Source organism: Rhinopithecus roxellana, chromosome 3 (genome assembly GCF_007565055.1).
Source record: "Rhinopithecus roxellana isolate Shanxi Qingling chromosome 3, ASM756505v1, whole genome shotgun sequence".
NCBI classification, from domain to species: Eukaryota; Metazoa; Chordata; class Mammalia; order Primates; family Cercopithecidae; genus Rhinopithecus; species Rhinopithecus roxellana.
The window spans coordinates 173,485,962-173,510,067 of record NC_044551.1 but is presented as its reverse complement, the minus strand read 5'-3'; the positions used below and the strand labels follow the sequence as shown (position 1 = coordinate 173,510,067).

At 39.1% G+C, this 24,106-nt stretch overlaps 1 protein-coding gene across 5 annotated transcripts in view; it reads right to left on the bottom strand.

Moving 5' to 3' along the window:
- Positions 1 to 24,106, bottom strand: part of FBXW11 (F-box and WD repeat domain containing 11) — a 147,102-nt gene that overhangs the window by 55,722 nt on the left and 67,274 nt on the right. For 3 of the 5 annotated variants that reach the window (XM_010373310.1, XM_010373311.2, XM_030927200.1), the window contains one exon: positions 1,565 to 1,627. The exons of the other annotated variants lie outside the window; for them this stretch is intronic. In XM_010373310.1, the coding sequence (XP_010371612.1) occupies positions 1,565 to 1,627 (63 nt within the window). The remainder of the gene's footprint in view (positions 1 to 1,564; positions 1,628 to 24,106) is intronic. 5 annotated transcript variants of the gene reach the window in all.

Genomic DNA, 24,106 nt, shown 5'->3' with positions numbered 1-24,106 from the left:
CCTGTCTCTACTAAAAATACAAAAAGAATTAGCCAGCCACAGCGGCAAATGCCTGTAACCCCAGCTACACAGGAGGCTGAGGCAGGAGAAATGCTTGAACCTGGGAGGCGGAGGGTATAGTGAGCTGAGATCGTGCCACTGCACTCCAGCCTGAGGTGTAGAGCAAGACTCCATCAGAAAAAAAAAAGAAAGAGTAATATTTTTGTAACAACAGAACATGCTTATGAAATATTAAGAAACAAAAGGAAAGATCCAGGATTTTACAAAACATTATGATCACAGTAATTCATGACAAGGAGAACAAACCATGACAGAGTAAAGGGTATACATCAAAACCTCAAAAGTGCCTTAAGAAAACTGTGTGTGTTTTCCTTCCCCCTTTATTTCTATATTTTATTCCAAATAACTTGCCAAAATAATGATTCATAACAGGTTAAATATAATGATAACTTGCACTTGTGTACTGCTTTATAATTTACAAAGTACTTTCACAGCCATTAATTCATTTGATAAGCAAAAGTGTTATTTTATTTACAGACAAGTTCCTAATCATCTAGCCTCCCTAGAGTGTTTGTATAATTATTAACTAGTTGACTGGAAGATAGATGAAAGAAAAACTAAAGCTAAAGTGTGAAGAACCACTGCCAATTGAAAAATCATAGTAAATGAAGAGCATCCGCTGCAAAATAATAAACGTGAAGGAGGGTACAAAACTCAGTCTGTACACAATGTAAGATAAAATAATGGCATGTGCACTATTCTATAGCACATTTTCAATATGCTATTTCCAACCACGTGCTCAGCCCAGCAAGCTCTTCCTAGCATTGTTTTCCTTTGCTTCATTTCCTCTTAAATGTGTTGGGTGCACTTTGTTCCTGCTAACTAATCTATCTTTTTAGTTTCATATCAAATGAACCCAGAGAATTTATTTTTACATTAGTATCTTCAGATTTAGATTTTACTTTTAAATCCTGTCTTCATGAAGGGGAAAGCCATGTGTACCAGCATGGTTGATAAAACACCAAATCATGAAACTCTGCTTGCTCCCCAAACCCCCAACCACACACACACACACACACACACACACACACACACACAACCTGGGGAATTGGGAAGAAAACTGGCAAACCTTAAAACAGAGCCAAGGGAGAAGGAGATGAGCTTAAAAGGAAAAGGCAAACCAATGGAAATGGGAGAGAAGACTAAAGGTTGAGAGCAAAAGGAGAAAAGGCCATCCATGTATATACTGGTGTGTGGCATGGTGCAATTCTGGTGACAAACGATGCCATCACTGTCCATCTTTGGCTTAGGCAGAGGCCACAGACAGCACATTTTAGGCTACAGCCACTTCAGATCTTTGTGGAAACTCTAAAATTATTTAGCATATTTGTAATGACAATTCCCTATGGAAGAAAGATAAATTAGGGTGGATTCTGAAACTAGCAAAACTGCACAAAAGAAAACAAAAATGCTTGGCTCTTGATTCCACTGAGGACATTAACTGAGGGAGCATCCTATCTATAGTAAGTCAGTTGCTGTCTAATCTGTGCGCCGTCATTCCTACCTGCCAAAGAGTATTTTTCTTTGGGGACTCATCTTCATTTTGATCTTCCATAACTGAAGTGTTCTAAGGGGGGAAAAACAGGTTATTTGAATTATACCAAGTTTTGCAAATCCTAAATAACTACAAGAAATAATTTTGCAAACCCAAACTAGAGTGTACCAATACAAACCCAAGAACTATTTGGCTTTGTGGCTAACACACGCCATTTTGGGTCAAGGGAGATGTGCTCATCTTTCATAAATCAATAAAGTTAGTGGTTAGACAAAAGCAAGCATAAAGTCATTATTTACAAAGGTTGGGTGTGCTTAGAAAAAAGGCTAAATTGTGGGAGTGAGGCTGAAGCTCAACCTCAGTCATCACTGTTTTTGCACTTGTGGCAAATTCCAAAGACCCATGAAGTTTCTGATGATTGCACAAAACATTTACTAGAAGGTCTGCTATTCAGTAATGCACCCCAGGGAATCCGCAATTAGAAGTAGCAAAGCCTTGGAAGCCCCCCTGCCTTCCTCTTTCCTCCCTTGAAAGCCTTGTTTTTCTGGAAAGGCTTTGCAATCTCCCCTAGCAAGCATGGTGGGTGCCCCAACCTTCTCCCTGAAGAGGAGGATGCTGTCAGCCAGTAACAATCTGGCTTGCCTTGGGAATGCATTAGCTTTTGATTTTTGTGTTTACTGCACAAAGAGGTACTGTGTAATTATTCTTTCTGGTGACCCAGTCGCTCAATAGATGCCCATTAACTAGAGATTATACATGATTGGATTTTCCCTTTTGAAGCTCCCACCTAATGGCTAAATGGAAACTTAATGAGAAGGGGAAGTGGGCTAGTTGTGCTCTGAAAAGACAACTCATTTATGGATAGCAATCTCTCTAAGATTCCTTCCAAAACCTAAAATTGTAATATTGGGGTATTAAATTTAAACAACATTTGTCTCATAGTATTATTCAAAAGGTTATTATAGATCTATTTAAGTTATCAGTGTTTACGAGATCCTGTTTGCTGTCTTTAGGGAATAAGCCTCTCTCAAATTTTCCCTATTTTTCCTTTATGTTCTTCAAGTCCTAAAATGTTTGCACTATTTATACAGTATTTCCAAACAATCCATTTGAAAATACCAATGTAGGTAATGACATAAGAATCACCACTGAACACTAGCTGCTCTACAGGTCACAAAACTGGCTCTGAGCAGGGATGCAGTATGACAGAGTATGAAAGTCAAAGGCTTTGAAGTCAAAGAGAAGTTGGATTCCTGATTTGGTCACTCACTCAATGTGTGTGTGTGAGCTTGAGCAAGATCTTTTACCCTGGGAACAAATACAAACACACAGAGTTGTTGTGGGGATGGAGACTACCCTACACAATGCTTAGTGCATAACGGGTATTCCAAAAAACATTACTTCACTCTCCGATTTGAAGATGCTACTTTTCCCCTGTGTTATCTTCTTATGCTTTTCTAATTTCAGAGGTTTTGACAGGATGGCTCCAGATGGCTGCCTATGGGGAAAACCTGGCTTTCTCAGTAAAATCTTATAAACCCCATAGCACCAAGGTCCACAATGAGGGAGAGGGACAGGAGGGTGGGGCTCTATCTAAAAAATCGACCATGAGGTAGAGAGGAACTCAGTGTGTCCAAGAGTCCAAAACAGGACTGGAGTGGTGAAAGCAATAAGTAATCCTGAATGGGATGAAGAACAAGGAAACAAAGGTACTATTTATGAAGGTCTCTCCATGTAATCTTTTTACTGCTATCTTGAAAGGACCTAAGAGTTACTAAAGCGAGTAGGTTTCCTCAGGGGAATAAAGAAAGGGGGAGCAGTGACTCAGTACAGCATCCCCTGAGTTTGGTAGTTACAAAGCCAGCTTGCAAACCCATGTCTGGGTTCTAAGAGTGGTAAGGACAATGAATGGCTGGAAACATGAAAGGTGGAGCATGGAAAGGAATGAGGAATTAAGTAGAAGAGAGATGGGAAGTCAGTCCCCACCCCATGTCTCCAGGTACTGCCAAGCCTCCTAACTACTCAGGAGGCTAAGGTGAGAGAATCTCAGAAGTTTGAGGCTTCAATAAGCTAAGATCATGCCAATGCATTCCAGCCCAGGCAACAGAGAAAACTTCATCTCTATAAAAAAGCAATAATAATAATAAACAAAATTAAAAATAACTGAAAATACATATGGTGTGTTTTTTTAATATGATAAACAGTTTAGCAAAAGTAACTTTCCTTTTTATCTGTGCCTTTTCACGAACATGGCAACCCCGGTGCAAAAAATCTTCACCCTGTCAAACGAATGCATTCTTGGTAGCCCAGATGTAAATTACATATCTGAAACTGAATTCTATATAAAACCAAACAAAACCTGAGAAAATGTACCCCACTGCATCATCATTCCAAAACAAACAAACAAAAAATCGCACAATATTGTGACTTGAAAACTTGTCAAGATGTTTTCATCAACTGGGTAATTTAGTACAGCAATACTGCATCTGCTATGGAATCTCAGCTACCACCTAGAATTCATTCTTTCTTATAGCATTTCAATAATTCTAGAATCTCTTCTGCACATTCCCCCTTCTCTCTTGCATACCAATCAATGGAAGTGGTAGGCTGGTTCCAATGACCTAGCCTTCATTTTCACTTAGTTTATGTATAGGTACAACAGGCTCTTAGCAGTGATATATGTTTGCCAGTAGGGGCCACGAACACACACGGAATATATTTCAACTGGAAAATTCCGTACTTTGAGAATTATATGAGGAATCAATTTCCTGCTTTAAAAATGCTGCAAATTCTGCATTAAGTAACTAACAGTTAAGAGTCATACAGCTAGTAAATGAGAGACACAGGATTCAGACCTAAGCCTGTTCTACTCAGAAATCAATGTACTTTCCCATACAGAAAAAAATGTGTCTTAGGTGTTTTCCAACTGCTGGTTTTGGCCCATGAAATCAATTTAATAGACTGCAACCAGAATGTTTTAATAAAACAAAGCTGAATTGAGGAGACCCCCTACACACAAAGGTAAGCATAATAACAAATTCGTACAAAAAAGGCTAAAAGAAATGAGCAAAAACATAGCAAAAAAATTCACATTAAAAGGACAGCAAGGGTTTTTATTGCAAGTAGAGCAATATTTGAGTTTTAAATCTCTGAAAAGTAAAATTCAAAAAGAAGAGTGCGTCTTAAGAGTCAGGGTTCCATTTTGTTACCCAGGCTGAAGCACAGAGGCATGATCATAGCTCACTACAATCTCGAACTCCCAGGCTCAAGCAATCCTCACAACTCAGCCTCCTGAGTAGCTAGGACTACAGGCTCACACCACAACACCCAACTAATTTTTTAAAATTTTTTAGAGACACGGTCTTCCTATGTGCTATGTTGCCCAAGCTGATCTCAAACTCCCAGGCTCAAGTGATCCTCCTGTCTCAGCTTCCCAAGTCACCGGGATTACAGGTAAGTCACCACACCAAGCAACAGTACATAAAGGAGAAAGCTGGAGATTTTATTTTTTAAATACCTTTCCAGCTTTGACAGATGAAGGAGACCAAAAAGAAAGAAACAAACAAACAAGGGAGGGAGGGAAGGATGGGCTTGATTTACTAAATATATCTCAAACTTTCTATCCAGTAAGAGATTACATATTATTCTCAATTTTCCATGGACCTTTTTGTAAAAACTGATATAGGTCACAGAAAAAAACCCCAAATATAGTTAGAAATCAGGAAGAGACTATTACATATTTAAGATTACACCAAGTAGAAAAATCTAAACATATTCCGCCAATTACTACTCGCTGTAAATTCCAAAGATAAATACATAGAACAATGACTGGCAAAGGCAAACCAAATACCTTTTCATTGTTCTTGTTACCTACACCTGGGCTCCTAAAACCTAAATCTTGCCAACGCATTGCCGGGAATTAAAATCACTAGAAAGCCATAAGCATTCATCTTGAAAAAGTTTGTCTAAAATAGCAGTTCCTATCTCTCAAACAAACATGGCAATTCAGAAGGAAGAAGGCCATATGTGCATATACATTAATGCAACCACCACCAAACAGCTTGACTGGAAATCTCCTCCCTCTGGACAAATGCTAAAATATAGGAATATACCAGTTATTTTCTTTCTGCCAGATGATAAAAATGTAAACCACTAATAAATTCTAAATCAGCTATGTATGAATTTGTTATTAAATGGGAGTTTGGTTGAAATTTCTGTTACATTATTATAGCACAGTAAGGTCTCTTCTAATTAACCTATCCACTCAAATTTCTAACAAGTATTTCATTGTTGACATTACATGACAAGAAATGATACTAAAAAAATCTGAAAGAATGAATGTAGAAGAATGTGGAAGAATGTTTTTCTTCCTTTTTGTCATCACCAATCGTGTGGGCACGTGCGTGTGTGTGTGTGTGTGACAGAGTCTCACTCTGTTGACCAGGCTGGAATGCAGCAGCACAATTCCGGCTCACTGCAACCTCTGCCTCCATGGTTCAAGCAATACTCATGCCTCAGCCTCCCAAGTAACTGGGACTACAGGTATGCACCACCATGCCCGGCTAATTTTGTATTTTTAGTAGAAATGGGGTTTTGTCATGTTAGCCAGGCTGGTCCCGAACTCCTGGCCTCAAATGATCTGCCCGCCTCAGCCTCCCAAAAGTGCTGGGATTACAGGCTGAGTTACCACACCCAGACTGGATAACAAAGCTTTTAACCAATTTTTAGTTAGACTTTTTCTTACTGATTTCTAGAAATTCTATGTATATTCTAGAATGAACTCTTTCTCAAATATATTATTACAAAGGTCTTCTCCCAATCTGTGGCTTAACTTTTCATTCCCTTAATGGTGTCTTTTGATAAACAGAAGTAATAAATTTTAATGAAGTTTAATTTGTCAGTTGTTTCCTTTATTATTTATGCTTTCTGTCATCTTACTCAAGAAATCTTTTTTCTCCTAACGTCATAAAGATATTCTTCCACACCTAGAGGTTTTATTTTACTTTGTACATTTTCATTTAAAATTCATCTTTACTGATTTTTAAGTAAAGCAGAAATTAAGATTCTTATTTTTAAATTTTAAGTCCATGTTTTTCCAATTGGAGATTACAATCCATTATAGTTTAAAATATCAACTTAAGGGATAACCAGCATTTTTTAAAAAACTGAAATAGAATAGAGTACATATAATACCCTCTACTTCATTAATTCTAAGACATGTTTTTTTCACATTTTAACATCTCTGAAATAGAGATGTTTCTTATAATCAATCTTACAATTAAAAATGGCGGCAATTTTCCTGAATACATAGACATAACACATACACACGTGACAGCAGGAGGAGGCAGACAAAATGCCTAGGGGCAGGTGGGGCGGGTCCGTGGTGAAACCCCACCTTTTTTTTTTTTTTGAGACAGAGCCTTGCTCCGTCGCCCAGGCTGGAGTGTTGTGGCGTGATCTTGGCTCACTGCAACCTCTGCCTCCCGGGTTCAAACAATTCCCTACCTCAGCCTCCCAAGTAGCTGGGATTACAGACGCCCACCACACCATGCCCAACTAATTTTTGTATTTTTAGTAGAGATGGAGTTTCACTATGTTGGTCAGGCTGGTCTTGAACTCCTGACCTTGTGATCCACCCTCCTCTGCCTCCCAAAATGCTGGGATTACAGGAATGAGCCACCGCACCCAGCCAAAACCCCACCTTCAAGCTAAAAACAGCCTGAAGCCTGAAGACAAGGCTGCTGGTTATGGATGAAGCCCACGACCCGGAGTGAGAATTTCTATTCCTGTTTGCTAGCTCTTCCCCAATTGGTTGTTTCTGGATAATGCTTTTTAATCAAACGTTGCCTTTTCCAATGCTACCTACTGCCCACACCTCTCCCATTCTGTGACTATTAAAAACCCTGAACTCAGCCACACTGGGGGACTACCCAACTTCGGGTAGTGGACTGCCCATTTTGAGTGCCCTCTCTGCTGAGAACTGCTTCGTCGCTCAATAAAACTTTCCGCCCTGCTCACCCTCCGGTTGTGAGCATAACCTCATTCTTCTTGGATGCGGGACAAGAACTCAGAATCTACCCAACATGGGTAGGAAAAACGCTGTAATACTGTAGCCCTCTGCCCTCTGCCGGTGCCAGGCAGCAGCCCCGCATGACAGGAAGCAGCCATGGGGCCAGGCCAGCCCAGGAGCCACAGGCCAGAGCAGGACGACAGGATTAAATGAGCTGTAACACAAATGGGCTGAAACACGTCCCACCCCCCACCCCCACTGGTTGGTAGTGCTGCAGGAAGGAGAGAAGAGCTACAACCCTTCTGGGGCCCCAGACCTCGCCGTTACCTGGGCCAGAGTTGTGGTGTTACAGCCATGCTGTAACACCTCCTTTGGGGTCAGGCAGTTGCTGGTGTCTCCAAAAGTTTCAAGTGCCACCACATTCCCCCTTGTCTAGAGGCCGGTGGCCAAGGCAGAAGCAGGTTGCAGCACACCTGGCCCCGGCACAGACTGAGTGCGGGATCAGGGCCAGGGCGCCAAGAGCAGCCCACCAGGCCAAGTGGGCAGGGTACCTCCAACAGCAAGCCCGGGGCAGAGCGAGGCCCAGGCAGGGGCACTGCCAGCTGCAAAGGTCTCCAGCTGGCGAAGCAGCACTGAAAAAATCCTGCATCACATGCATATATGCATATACATAAAAATTACCACACACACATTAGGTATAAATATAAATTTCATTTCTTACTTTGAAAACCCCTGAAAAACCCTGGCAAAGGTTAGTAGAGTATAATAAATCCCATGCTGCAAAAGCTACTGCCTTTTCAGTTTGCTTTCAATTCTAATTTCATCAAAAGATACTTTCACATCTCTCTAATATCTGCCATTACCTGTTTTTAACAAAAAGAGCGGGCTTACTGTTCAATTTTCTGTAAAAAACAAACAAAAAAAAATCTGGCTAAAATGTCATATGGGTTTTTGGTTTGTCGTTTTGTTTTTTTGAGACAAAGTCTTGTCACTTAGGCTATAGTGCAGTGGCACGATCACGGTTCACTATAGCCTCAGTCTCCTGAGCTCAAGCAATCTTCCAGCCTTAGCCTCCCAAGTAGCTGGGACCACAGGTGCATGCCACCGTGCCTAGCTAATTGTTTTGTTTCTCTTTTATGGAGACAAGATCTCAGTACGTTGCCCACGTTGGGGTTTTTTAATGGTATTTACTTTTACACTAATCTATGCCAGTAAGCACCACTGATTTTCCAGTCAAGTAGTGATTACAGTTCCCTCTTCTGATTTACTTTAAAAAGCAGATTTTTAAAACACGGTCAGAATGGAAAATAACAAATGGTATGCAGACATGTCAAAATTTGTGAGGCTTGTACTCAACTGCCTGAAGTCAGGGAAACACTATTTTAGAAGAACAATGATAGGGGAAAAGGTTTAAATTATTTCAAGTGAGAAAAAAGCAAGTCAAAATATATCTGTACAATCTCATCTTTACAAATAAAATTTATTTTACTATTTATTTGCAAAAGCAACCATGTGCTTACAGTATTATCTCTAATTTTTATTTGATTTTTGCTTACTTATCCTACCTAAATTTTTCTTAAAGTAGACATATATCTTTTTAACAGCAAGGAAAAGTGATTTTTGAAGTTAAAACTTCAAAAAGTAAGTAAAAGATTCACACCAAGACTCCAGATATATATGCTGTGGTCTGGGGAAACAGAAACTCTTACTGAAAGGCCCAGCAGCGCTGCATTCCACTTGACCTCTCCGTGCTTACGTCTTCATCCATAAAACTAAGGTGAAAACAGGGCCTCCCTGGCAGAGTGAGTGAGAAAATTTTAAGAGATAATCCTGGCACGCAAGCAGGGCTCTGACACAGTTTGGATCTGTGTCCCCACCCCAACCTCTTGTCAAACTGTAATCCCCAATGTTGAAGGTAAGGCCTGGTGGGAGATGATTGAATCGTGGGAGCGGTTTCTCATGGTTTAACACCGTCCCCCTTGGTGCTGTCATGGCATGAGTGAGTGAGTTCTCACGAGATCTGATTGCTTAAAAGTAGCACCTCACCACTCTCTCTCTTCCTCCTGCTCCAGCCACATGAAGTGCCCACTTCCCCTTTGCCTTCTGCCATAACTGAAACCAAGCAGACGCTGCCATGCTTCCTCTATAGCCTGCAGAACCATGAGCCAATTAAACGTCTAAACGTCTTTTCCTTAGAAATTACCCAGTCTCAGGTATTTCTTTATAGCAGTGTGAGAACAGACTAACAGAGGCTCCTTTAGTCAAATTTAACCTCCACAGGGCAGAGATATTTGGTTGTTTTATTCAGTCTGTATCCTTAGCACTTAGAATAATTTCCGGTATACTACCTAAGTACAGAAGTATAATAAATATTTACTGATGATAAGCATTAGCTACAGTTACCATAATCTTCCTATTACTTAACATAGTGAAAAAGCGGTAATTTGGTTTCTACTTACTCCTTTCCCACATTTTCCAAAACTGTCTACAATGAGCAAGAATTCAAAATAGAAGCAAATAAAAACATGTAGCGCCATTCTGGTCCTCACAACAAGTGGTAAGAAACAAAGTCTACTTTCAGAGGGGCAGTCATCCTTACCTCTCCCAAAGTATTCAGCTAACTATATAAAAGAAGAAAATTTATTTATTATCTGAGTGCTTAAAAAGATCTAAAAGAAGGATAGATACAAGTCTGCTAGAGTCTCCCAGAGAAAGCAGACAAGGGCAGAGTGTGCTCGTACAAGCTCCTAGTGCTTCACACTTTGAAGATGGCTTTAAAACCAAAGCTTTTTACATTCACTAAAGAAGCCAGAAAAGAAAGTGCTTTAGAAGCAGTAACAGAAAAACGGCCAAAAGATACACAGTCATGAAGAATGGCACTACTGAGGAAGTCAGTCAGCTGAAGTGTAAAGAAGAGGCCCTTAAGCCAGCCATCCCCAACGCAAATCCCAGGCCCTACCAATTACAAACTGTGACTCAGGGTAAGTTACTGGACCACTCTCTTGGGTTCAGGTCCCTCTTTTTATAAAATAGGGATAATACTGTCTATGTTGCAGGAATAAAAAATAACATATGCAATGCACCTACAACACAACACTGCTCAGAGGGGAAAAAAAATAATAAAACTGGAAAAATACTTTTATTCTTGCTTCTACTATAAATCATTTAAAAAGAAACATGAAAGCATCTATCAATAATATCAGCGAAAGCCAGAGAAATACAATACCACATCACAATCATTTTCTGTATGTGTAACTTAGCAGATTCATCCAAGATTCAAACATAAAACCTACCTAAGAAATTATAAAGCAATGAAATATAATAGTAGCTACCACTTGACAGATCGTAATATTTGAATGAAAACTGAGAAAATAAAACTAAACCTGCCAAAAGCTTACCTTAAAGATTAAGAGACGATTAATTCAAAACAATACCAATCAAAATCTCAGCAGGCTTGTTCTCCCCAACTGTGTCCCCCATCCCCCCGCCCCAAAATAGAGCTGATTTTAAAATTTATATGGAAATATCAAGGGCCAAGAAGAACCAAGTCAATCTGGAAAAATGAAGCTAGAAAATTTATACTATGAGACATCAAGATCTATTATACAGCTACTGTAACTAAAACAGTGTTATACAGACATAAAGGTGGACAAATTGATTAATGGAACGAAACAGCATTCAAACACAAATCCACACATATAAGTTCACCCGATTAAACACCAAGGTGGCACACTTCAGTGCAGTGGGAAAAGAATGGTCTTTTAAATAAAAGACTCTATCAAGTAGATATTCTTAACATGTGTTGGGCCCTACCCTCTCACATGCATACAAAGAAACACAAAAAAATCCATTCTAGATAGCCTGAAGATCTGTGTAAAAGACAAAACAGTAAAGCTTTTACAAGAAGCCATAGGACATCTTCATGACCTGGGAATAGGCAAAACTTTTTTAAACAATACACAACTGCTAACCACAAAGAACAATGTAATAAATCAGAGTATATTAAAATAATTTCTGTTCATTAAAAACATTCAGAGATTGAAAATGTTTTAAAATTGATTTATCGTGATGATGCATCACTGGACTACATATGTGGATTAGTTTTGCGACATGCAAAATATACAATATACCTTAATTCTTTCAAAGGAACTAGATGTAAAAGAAAAAAGGCAACCCACAGAGCAAGAAAAGAATGGCAATATACACAGAATCTTTTTTTAACTCACTTCAAATCAAGGAAAAATCACAATCACACACATACTAAATTTAAAACTGAGCAAAGGACTTGCACAGGCACATCACAAAAGAAAATATACAAATGAAGTTTTTTTAAAAAGGAAAAATCAACCAAAATACTGCCACCTAGGGATAACCACTGGACCATTTTGGTACACAGACTGAAAACTGCATATATGTAAGTGAAAACTGTTTAAAACATGCTCTTCAGTAACTGGTTTTTCCATGTGTCATGAACATCTTTCCACATCATTGTAGTTCTACATTTTCATTTTTAAGGGCTACAGTTCACTTCATCCCATAATTTCCTTACTCAATACAAGTAGTAACAAACATTACATTTTTTACTATTAAACACAACACTGCAATGAACCTTCATGTCTACTTTGACAATTGCCTCTTGGTCAAATTTAGAAATCCATGAGATCCAAAAGGATGCGTATTTCATAATAAGTGGATGACTGAAGAGAATTTCCTTTGCGAATTCCTTGACTAATAATCATGTTTTCATCAGAAAAGACTTCACATTACAAGTTTTTAAATCTAAGGGTCAACTCTCATTCCTCCTATTTCTTCACCTTTCAGCAAGGTTGAGCACTTCCATCTTCTTGATATACTTCATTCACTTGGCTTCCAAGGACTCTGATCTAGTTTTCAAACCTTCACTAAAAGAAATGTTAAAGTTCTTCAGACAAAAAGAAAAGAAAACTTGGGTCTGCATATATATTAATTTCTTCTCTTTAAATTTCTAGAAAATATGACTAACTGAAAAGTATAAACTGTTGCAGAAAAAAATCAGACACAAAGAATAGAAAAGACAATTCGTGTTCGTGGATTGCAAGACTCAATATTAAGATGTTCATACCACCCAAAACTATCTACAGATTTAATGCAATCCCTAAAAAAAAAACGATGTTTTTTGCGTAAGTAGCAAAATCAACCATAAAATTCATTAGCAATCTCAAGGGACTCAGAACAGACAAAATAATCCTGAAACAATAGAATGAAACTGGACTTCAATCAGCTTTGAAAAGCTGGTTTCAAAACTTACTACAAAGCTATCATAACCGAAACTGTGGAACTAGCATAAAGACATATGTGTAGACCAGTGGGACAGAATGGAAGATTACAATAGGTACATTTCAAGCATTTGACAATATTCAACATCTATTCATGATTAAAAACTCAGATAACTTCCCCAATATGATAAAGTCATATAATGAAACATCATACTTAATGTTTAAAGATGGAACATTTTCCCATTGTCCTGAAGGACAAAGCTAGAACATCCATTCACACTTCTGGTGTGAATTCAAATTTGTGAATTTGAGCCGGGCACAGGGGCTCACACCCAGCACTTTGGGAGGCCAAGGCAGGTGAATCACTTGAGGTCAGGAGTTCAAGACCAGACTGGCCAACACAGTCAACCCCCGTCTCTACTAAAAATACGAAAATTAGCTGGGCATAGTGGCATGTGCCTAAAATCCCAGCTACTTGGGAAGCAGAGGCAGGAGAATTACTTGAACCTGGGAGATGGAGGCTGCAGTGAGCTGAGGTCGTGCCACTGCACTCCAGCCTAGGTGACAGAGCAAGACTCCATCTAAAAAAATAAAAAATAGGCTGGGCACAGCATTTTAGGATGCCGAGGCAGGTGGATCATTTGAGATCAGGAGTTCAAGACCAGCCTGGCAACATGGTAAAACCCCGCCTCTACTAATAATATAAAACAATGAGCCAGCGTGGTGGCACACGCCTCTAATTCCAGCTACTTGGGAGGCTGAGGCACAAGAATCACTTGAACCCCCAAGGTGGAAGTAACAGTGAGCCGAGATCACACCACTGCACTCCAGCCTGGGTGACAGAGTGAGACCCTGTCTCAAGAAAAATAATAAATCAATCAGTAATTTAAAAAATTAAAAATTTGTGAATTTGAAATTGAAAACCACAAGTTTCACTATAGTCAATGCAACAGGGCAAGAAAAAGAAATAAAAACATAAATAACAAAAAGAATGTAGATGGTATGACTGTCTAACTAGAAAATCCTGCTGAATCTACAAAATAAAAGTGATGGATATTAGTGAATTCACAGGACACAAAGACTGACCAAAAAATGCAGCTATATAAAGCTCAAGCTCTCAGCATAACTAAAAGGCACAGAACCTAAGTAGAAAATTAAATCCTAGTACATCCTTTTGTTCTAGCCATAAATCTTCATGAAGATCAAGGGCAGTTCAGGAAAAAAAGAAGAAACAAGCAGCAGAAGAAAAAAGAAGGAAACAAGCAGTAGATAAAAGATTGACATAAAATCACATTAAGTATGAAAATACTTTAAAAGCATCCTGCTAGTTCAGAGTTGATTACAGATAAAGAGGATGTAAGATGTAAAAAGGCAGTCTTCAAAAGATCAGTTTTTAGGAGAAAAGAGTGTACAAACAAAAGGCAAACAGAGGAGAATTTCCTCAACGTGATAAAGAACACCTGCAAAAAACCTACAGCTAACATCATATGTATTGGTGAAAAAGTTGACACCTTCCCACTAAAATCAGGAACAAAGAATGTTCCCTCTCAACACTGTTTTTCAACATTATCCTGGAAGTTCTAGCTAATGCAGTAAGACAGGGAAAGGAAATAAAAAATATACAGATTGAGAAGAAAGAAAGAAAACTGTTTTGGTTCACAGGTGACATGACTGTCTATGTAGAAAAACTGAAAGAATTAACAAAACAGCCCCTGGAACTCCTAAGTGATTATGGCAGATCTGTAGTATACACATGTTTATATACAAAAAGTCAATCACTTTCCTGTATACCAGCAATGAACAAATGAAATGTGAAATTAAAAACATATTACCATCTACATAAACACCTATAGATATAATTAGGTATAAATCTAACAATATACACAAGAATCTGCAAGGAAAACTAGAAAACCCTGATGAAGAAAATCAAAGAACTAAATTAATGAAGATATAATCCATGTTCATGGAAAGGAAGATTCAATATGGTCAAGACATCAGTTCTTCCCAACCGGATCTAGAAATTTAATGCAATCTCTATCAAAATCCAGCAAGTTACTTTGTGGATATTGAAATGACTCTAAGGTTTACATGGAGAGGCTAAAAATTAATAATAATAATTAAAAATAAATAAATAAATAAAAATAACAAACATAACTGAAGGAGAACAAAGTTCAAGGAATGATACTGCCTGACTTCAAAAGGCACTATAAAACTACAGTATTCACGAAAGTGAAAGTGTGGTACTGTCAACAGAATACAGAGCTAGGTCAATGTGACAGAATTAAGGGCCCAGATAAAAGACCCACATAAATACAGTCAACTCATCTTTGACTGTGGAACAAAGTCATTACAAAGAAGAGTCTCGTCAACAAATGGACATCTATAAGCAAAAAAATGAATCTAGACACCCAGCTTACACATTTCACAAAAATTAACTGAAAACAGATTATAAGCCTAAATGAAAAGTGGAAAACTATAAAAATCCTAAAAGCTAACATAGGAGAAAATCTAGATGATCTTAGGTTTGTTGATGACTTTCTTAGACATATCAAAGGCACAATCCATGAAGAATTATTAAGCTGGACTTCATTAAAATTAAAAATCTCTGAGAGACACTGTCAAGAGAATTGAAAAAATATGCCACAAACTCAGAGAAAATATTTGCAAAAAACATATGTGACAAAGGACTGTTGTTACCCAAATTATAGAAACAATTTCTCTCTCTCTCTCTCTCTCTCTCTCTCTCTCTCTCTCTCTCTCAGGGTCTCACTCTGTCACCCACACTGCAATGCAGTGATGCAATCACGACTCACTGCAGCCTCAACCTCCCAGGCTCAAGTGATCCTCCCACCTCAGCCTCCCGAATAGCTGGGACCACAGGGGTGCCCCACCATACACGGCTAATTTTTGTATATTTTGTAGAAATGAGGTCTTGCCACATTGCCCAGGCTGGTCTCGAACTTCTGGGCTCAAGTAATCCATCCGCCTCAGCCTCCCAAGGTGCTGGGATTATAGGCACGAGCCACCATGCCTAGCCTAGAAACAATTCTTCAAACTTAGAAACAATTCTTCAAACTTAACAAGAAAAAAGTAAACAACACAGTTTTTTAAATGGGCCAAAAACCTCAACTGTCACTTCACCAGAAAAGATATACAGATGACAAATAAACATGGAATATGGAGCACCTCTTCCTAAGTCAACAGGTAAATACAAATTAAAACAAAATATCACAACACATCTATCAGCATGGCCAAAATCTAAAATACAAACAGACGTGGAGCTACAGGAACTCTCATTCGTTGCTGGTAGAAATATCAAATAGTAAGGCCACTTTGTTTTTTTTTTTTTTAATTTGTACAAATTTATGGGGTACATGTGAAATTCTGTTACATGTATATAACGTACAGTGATGAAGTTAAGGTATTTAGGGTACCCATCACCAAAGTACAGCACATTTTTTACTATAAGTCACCCTACTCTGGTGCAGTCACTTTGGAAGACAATTTGGCAGTTTCTTACAAAACTATATATACTCTTGCCCAACAATCTAATACTCATGTTCTTTTTCACTTGTCCAAATGAAGTGAAAACTAATATCCACAGAAAAAACTGCATATGGCTGTTTATAGCAGCAGTTATACATAACTGCTAAAACCTGGAAGCAACCAAAATGTTCTCCAATAGGTGAATAAATAAACTGTGGTAGGGCCAGGCACAGTGGCTCATGCATGTAATCCTAGCACTTTGGGAGGCCAATGCAGGAGAATCTTTTGAGCCCAGGACTTGAGACCAGCCTGAACAACATAGGGAGACTCTGCCTCTATAAAAAAAAAAAAAATTTTAGTCAGGCAAGGTGGAATGCACCTGTTGTTCCAGCTACTTGTGAGGCTGAGGTGGGAGGATTGCTTAAGCCCAAGAGGTTGAGGCTTCAGTTGAAAAGAGTTGAAAAGAGTTCCTGGTTGAAAAGAGTTGCTGCAAACTGATTTAAATACGCTCAAATAGGCATTTGATGTTACTTAACAACACTCTGAAACACTGAATCAGAAATTGGAAAACCTAAGAACAGAAATGTACCAAAAACCAAAAGAAATGTAGTAAGAATTGACCTAACTCAAAAAATAAAAACAAAATTATAACAAACAAGAATATATTAAAATGCCCCCAAAAAAGATAAAGCAAATGAAAATTTCAAAATTTGAAAATATAGGCTGGGCACATTGCCTCATGCCTGTAATCCCAGCACTTTGGGAGGCCGAGGCAGGCAGATCACTTGAGGCCAGGGTTCAAGACCAGCCTGGGTAAAATGGTGAAACCCCATACCCACTAAAAATACAAAAATTAGCCAGGTGTGGTGGTGCACATCTGAAGTCCCAGCTACTTGGCAGGCTGAGGCACAAGAATTGCTTGAACCAGGAGGCAGAGGTTGCAGTGAGCCGAGACAGAGCCACCGCACTCCAGCCTGGGCGACAGAGTGAGACCCTGTCTCAAAATAAAAACAAATAAAAAATAAATGGGAAATTATTAGGAAACATTGAAGTAAAGCAAGAAAACAACCCAAGAGAATAAAAATGAGATGAAGAAAGAAGCAATATGGGACAGTGAGAAAGTAGTTAACATGGAAAACAAAGGAGATCCAACCTATATATAACAAGCGTTTCTAAAGAAAAAAATAAAATAACAAAAATAACCTTTAAAACTATAATCCAAGTGATTCCTAGGGTTGGATGGGCGAGGGATATAGGGAATGACAGCCTAAGGGTAGAGTGTTTTTTGTGTTTGTTTTTTGTTTTGTTTTTGAGACAGAGTCTCACTCTGTCACCCAAGCTGGAGTGCAGTGGCACCATCTTGCCTCACTGCAAACTCTGCCTCCTGGGTTCACACCATTCTCCCACCTCAGACTCCCGAGTAGCTGGGACTATAGGAGCCCGCCACCACGCCTGGCTAATTTTGCTTTTGTATTTTTAGTAGAGACAGGGTTTCACTGTGTTAGCCATGATGGTCTCAATCTCCTGACCTCGTGATCCGCCCACCTTGGCCTCCCAAAGTGCTGGGATTACAAGCATGAGAGACCGCGCCCAGCTGGTAGTGTGTTTCTTTTGGGGGTGATGCATACACTCTAAACTGACTGTGGCACTGGTTATACAACTCTGTGACTATACTAAAAATCACTGAATTGTACACTTTAAATGGGTAAATTTTTAATATTTATGTCTCAATAAAGCTGTTATTTAAAAAGAAAAAAAAACTGTAATTCAAAAAGCTTTCCAGAGAAAAAAGGAAACCCAAACTACACGTTGAAAGGGTCTCCAGGTAATAGGGGAAACTGGCCCACAGCAATAAACTCCAAGAGATATCCTAAGACAATTATTAGACTTCAAAAATAAAGAAAAAATGTTTTCAATTCCCATCCCCCCAAAAAAATTTTTTTTAATATAAGAAGAAACCTTTAAAGAGAAACAGCATTAATTCAATTTGGCATCAAACTTCTCGAAACAACATACCAAGAGAGGCATCAGTGGAGCAGCATCTTCCAAAATTTTAGAAAATAAAGGGTAAAGAAAAGGTTTCCTTGAGTAATCCAGAGATGATGCAAAAATTCATCAAAAAAGTTAATGGTAAACATTTAAGACAATTATGGCTCTAAGAATAAACAAGTCTGAGCCGGGTGCGGTGGCTCATGCCTGTAATCTCAGTGCTTTGGGAGGCCAAGGCGGGCTGATCACCTGAGGTCAGGAGTTCGTGATCAGCCTGACCAATATGGTGAACCCCCGTCTTTACTAAAAATACAAAAATTAGCCAGGCATGGTGGCAGGCGCCTGTAGTCCCAGCTACTCAGGAGGTTGAGATAGTAGAATTGCTTGAACCTGGGAGGCGGAGGTTGCAGTGAGCCGAGATTGTGCCACTGCACTCTAGCCTGGGCAGCAGAGCTAGACTCCAAATCAGAAAAAAAAAAAAAAGAAGAAGAAGAATAAAACAAATCTGAAGATAACAGAAGAATCATATGTCATATTCAGACAAAGAAATAACACAACTCTAAAACTGCAGTCTAGGTGCAGTCGCTCATGCCTGTAATCCCAACACTTTGGGAGGTCAAAATGGGAGGATCCCATGAGCCAAGGAGTTCAAGACCAGCCGGGCAACACAGCAAGACCCCATCTCTAAAAAAAAATTAAAAATTAGCCAGACGTGGTAGCCCCCACCTGTAGTCCCAGTGACTTGGTAGGCTGAGGCAGTCCCCGATCACTTGAGCCCAGGAGTTTGAGGCTACACTGAACTGTGATCATGCTACTGTACTCCAGCCTAGGCAACACAGTGAGAGCCTGTCTCAAAAAAAAAAAAAAAAAAAAAAAAAAAAAAAAAAAAAAAAAGGAGGCATTACAAAAATTATAATTAAAAGTAACAAAAATACAAACCTTTCTATAAAAGGAAATTTCGAAAATAAAAGAGAAAAAGAAAGCACATCATGAAAAGAAACAAACTAAAAGAAATGCAGAGAGACATGGATATAAATATACTATACACACTACTCTCACTACAAGACAGCTCAAGAAAACAAAAAATAAAAATTCATAAGCATCAATCAGGCAGGCAGGTCTTACAGGGTATGATAACCTGTTTATACAGACTAAACACGCTTTTCTAGCACATGGAAAAAATTTCTGAAAGCTTATCATATATTAGATCACAAAGAAATAAGTTCAATAAAAAAAGAAAAACTAGAAAATAAGAGCCTCTGATCAAAAGATAATAAAACTAAAAGTAATTCCCAGAAAAAGAAGAAAAATTCCTTCAATCAATGTTATGGAACAATTTATAGAGCTTCTGGCCTATTTGTTCTTTAAAGGTGTGGCAGTATTCTCCGTGAATCCACGCTGACCTGATACATTTTTCTGAATTAATTCTTTGATAGATTTCTCTATTCTTTTCTTCATAACTGTTGTTGGATAAGAGAACTCAACATTCTAAAGATGACAGTTCTCCCTAATTTATAAGTTTAACATATCCCCAATAATCCCACAAGAAAATTCTTTAGGAGCTAGACAAACTGATACTCAAGTTCATATGCAAAAGCAAACTTACATGAGTATTCGTAAAAAATACAAAAAAAGAAAAGTGGGGAATCAGTCCTAGTGGACATCAAAATACACTATAAATAAGCCTCTCTACTGAAAAGCAAGGTATTTTTATAGTACATGAATACACAATTACTCCAGAGTAGGGTCGGCAAGCTTTTTCTGTAAAAGGTCAGATGTAAATATTTTGAGCTTTGCAGGACTCACTGATTTTGTCACAACTACTCAACTCTTCTGTTATAGGATGAAAGCAGCCACAGATATGTAATTGAATGAGTGTGGCTGTGCTCCAATAAAACTTTATTTATAAAAACACAGTGGGGGCCGGACGTGGTGGCTCACACCTGTAATCTCAGCATTTGGGGAGGCTGAGGTGGGTGGATCATTTGAGATCAGGAGTTTGAGACCAGCCTGATCAACATGGTGAAACCCCGCCTTTACTAAAAATACAAAAATTGGCCAGGCATGGTGGCAGGTGCCTGTAGTCCCAGCTACTCGGGAGGCTGAGGCAGAAGAATCTCTTGAACATGGGAGGCGGAGGCTGCAGTGAGCCGAGACTGTGCCACTGCACTCCAGCCTGGGCCACAGAGCAAGATTCTGTCTCAAAAAACAAAAACAAAAAAAACATGGCTAGGTTTGACCTTGAGGCAACAGTTTGCCAAATTCTGGCTTCATGGAATAGAAAGTTCAGAAATAGGACTCAAGTATATATGAAAGCTTAGCACATAATAAAAGTGGCACCTCAAATCACTGGGAAACTTTAGTGCTAGGACAACTGGCTAGCAATTTGGAAAAAGATGAAACTGGATCCGTACTTCAAAGAATGTACATCAACAGACTGCAAATAGATAAGAAATGTAAAGAGTAAAACTATTAAGTACTTGAAGAAAACATGGGTCGCTGGGGGAGGTGGCTCACGCCTGTAATCCTAGCACTTTGGGAGGCCGAGGTGGGTGGATCACCTGAGGTCAGGAGTTAGAGACCAGCCCAACATGGCGAAACCCTGTCTCTACTAAAAATACAAAAATTAGCCAGGTGTGGTGGCGTGCACCTATAATCCCAGATACTCAGGAGGCTGAAGCAGGAGAATCACTTGAACCCAAGGTCGGAGGTTGCAATGAGCCGATATCATGCCACTTCACTATAGCCTGGGTGAAAAGAGCAAAACTCTGTCCAATAAAAAAGAAAGAAAAGAAAGAACGAAAAGAAAGAAAAGAAAAGAGAAGAGAAGAAAAAAAAAAGAAAAGAAAAGGTGGATGAATTCCTTTAAAACTTAGGTATAGGGAAAGGGTGTTAACTATGACTCAAAATCCAAAAACAAAGGAAGTCAGGAACAGTGGGTGGCTCACACCTGTAATCCCAACATTTTGGGAGGCTGAGGCAGGAGGATTGCTTGGGCCCAGCAGTATGAAACCAGCCTGGACAGCACAGTGAGACCCCCATCTCTACAAAAAATTTTTTTAAATTAGCTGGGTGTGGTGGCACACACCTGTAGTCCCAGCTACTCAGGGGACTGAGATAGAAGGATCACTTGAACCTGTGAGGTTGAAGTTGCAGTGAACCATGATTGTGCCATTGTACTCCAACCTAGGTGACAGAATGAGACCTTGTCTCAAAAAAAAAGAAAAATTTAAACTAGATAAAAATTTTAAACTTTTGCACAGCATTTTTATTAACTACCATAAACTAAACCTTTAATGACAAACTGGAAAAAAATATTTGTAGCCTATGTCACAAATAAAAGACCTAATATCCCTAAAAATTTATTTAAATTGAGGGAAGAAAAAAAAACACCAAAACCCCAAAAAGAAAAAGAAAATGACGAAAAGTCATAAACAAACTTTGATTTGTTTTGAGACAGGGTCTCACTCTGTCACTGAGTCTGAAGTGCAGTGGTACGATCATAGCTCACTTACAGTCTTGTTCTCTCACACTCAAGTCATCCTCCCACCTCAGCCTCCCATGTAGCTGGGACCAAAGGAACATGCATGCCACCATGCCCAGGTAATTTATTTTTATATTTTGTAGAGACAGGGTCTCCCTGTGTTGCCCAGGCTGGTATGGAATTCCTAGGCTCAGGCAATCCCCCAGCCTCAGCCTCCCAAATAACTGGAGTTACAGGCGTGAGCCACTGTACCTGGCCATAAACAGGCTTTTCAAAAAATATAACATGACCCTTAAATAGGAAAAGATGTTCAGACTTACTCATAAAGAGATGCAAATTAAAGCTACACGTTTCTCACCTAACATGTTGGCAAATATGTACAAGTGATAACACATTCAGTCAATGAAGCAGTGAGGAAATAGGTGCTCTTGTGTATTTCTGGTGGGAAGGCAAATGTGTTACAACCCTTTTGGAAGAGAATTTGTTAATATTTAACAAAACTAACTGTGCATTTACTCCACTTACAGGAATTCTCCCTGAAGATACACTAATTCAGTAACAATAGGAAAATACATATACACAAGGTTATTCAGTCACTGTTTGTAATTTCAAAAAAAAAATGGAAACAACCTACATGCTCATACAAAAGAGACTGGCTGAATAAACGATGGCATATGAACACAACAGAGTACTACGCAGCCATAAGAAAGAACAAGGAAGGCCCCTGCTGACTGATACAGAATAACTTTCAGTATACATCTTTAGGTGAAAAAACAAAGTTTTTTTGTGTAAAAAATAAGCAAAGATAGGCCGGGCACAGTGGCTCACACCTGTAATCCCAGTACGTTGGGAGGCCAAGGCAGGTGGATCACGAGGTCAGGAGTTTGAGACCAGCCTGGCCAACATAAGTGAAACCCCATCTCTACTAAAAATACAAAAAAATTAGCGGGGTGTGGTGGCGGGAGCCTGCAGTACCAGCTACTTGAGAGGCTGAGGCAGGAGAATCACTTGAACCCAGGAGGCGGAGGTTGCAGTGAGCCAAGACCATGCCACTGCACTCCAGTATGGGAGACAGCGAGACTGTGTCTCAAAAACAAACAAAAACAAAAAAATTCAGAGAGAGAGATGGAATATATCAGCAGAAACAAATGAATAACATAATCATACTTAATGGAAGGGGGTAAAAACCCACCCAAATGACTCTTGAACTCAGTAATTGGACTACACAGTCATGAACATGATTTTTAAGAACTCCAAAGAAATCACCAGGCATGGTGGCTCACACCTGTAATCCCAGCCCTTTGGGAGGCCAAGGCAGGCAGGTCACTTGAGCCTCAGAGTTCAAGACCAGCCTGGGCAACATGCCAAGACCCCGTCTCTAAGAAAAATGACAAAAATTAGCAGGGCATGGTGGCATGAGCCTGCAGTCCCAGCTACTCAGGAGGCTAAGTAGGGAGGATCACTTGATCCCAGGAGTGGAGGCTGCAGTGAGCTGAGATCGTGCCACTGTACTCCAACCTGGGCTACAGAGCAAGACCCTGTCTCAAAAAAAAAAAAAAAGAAAGAAAGAAAAGAAAACTGTAAAGAATCTTCAGTATGGCTAGTGTTAGTACATGTATTTTTCAGTGATGTTTGCAAGGCGTGTCATCCCTCAGTGTCATCCTTGGGGTTGAGTGTCATCCTCGGGGATCAGTTTCAGGATACACACCCTCTTCCCACTATGGATATCAAAATCGACTGGTGATCAAATTCCTTATATAAAGTGACACAGTATTTGCATGTAACCTAAGCACATCCTCTCATATACTTTAAATCTCTAGACTACTTATAATTCTAAAAAAAAGTAAAGGCTATGTAAATAGTTGTTCTACTGTATTTTTATTTGTATTATTTTTTACTGTTATATTGTTATTTTTATTGGTTTTTCTCTCAAATATTTTCAAACCTAGGTTAATTGAATCTGTGGAATGTGGAGGGCCCACTGTAATTCTAAAACTACTTCATATGCATTCTGGGATTGAGCAAGTGAGTAAATATATTGGGGAAAACAGGAGTCAGGTTTCTCACTGTTAGAGAAGAGAGTACTAAATATGAAAAGGGTTTCCTTCTGGAAGGCTAGAATGAGACCTGTGAGACTAGACTAGAATTGGATTTATCAGTATGGACTCACAGTGTCTAACTCATAGAACAAGGAGGGAAGTATTTTTATATAGACAGAAAAGTAGACCTGTATCTCCTAACACAGTTGGCTGAGAGGGCCTAGAAGCAATGACATTCCAGTAGCACTAAGCACACTTGCCACCCAGATCTAATACCATTCCTCAGTG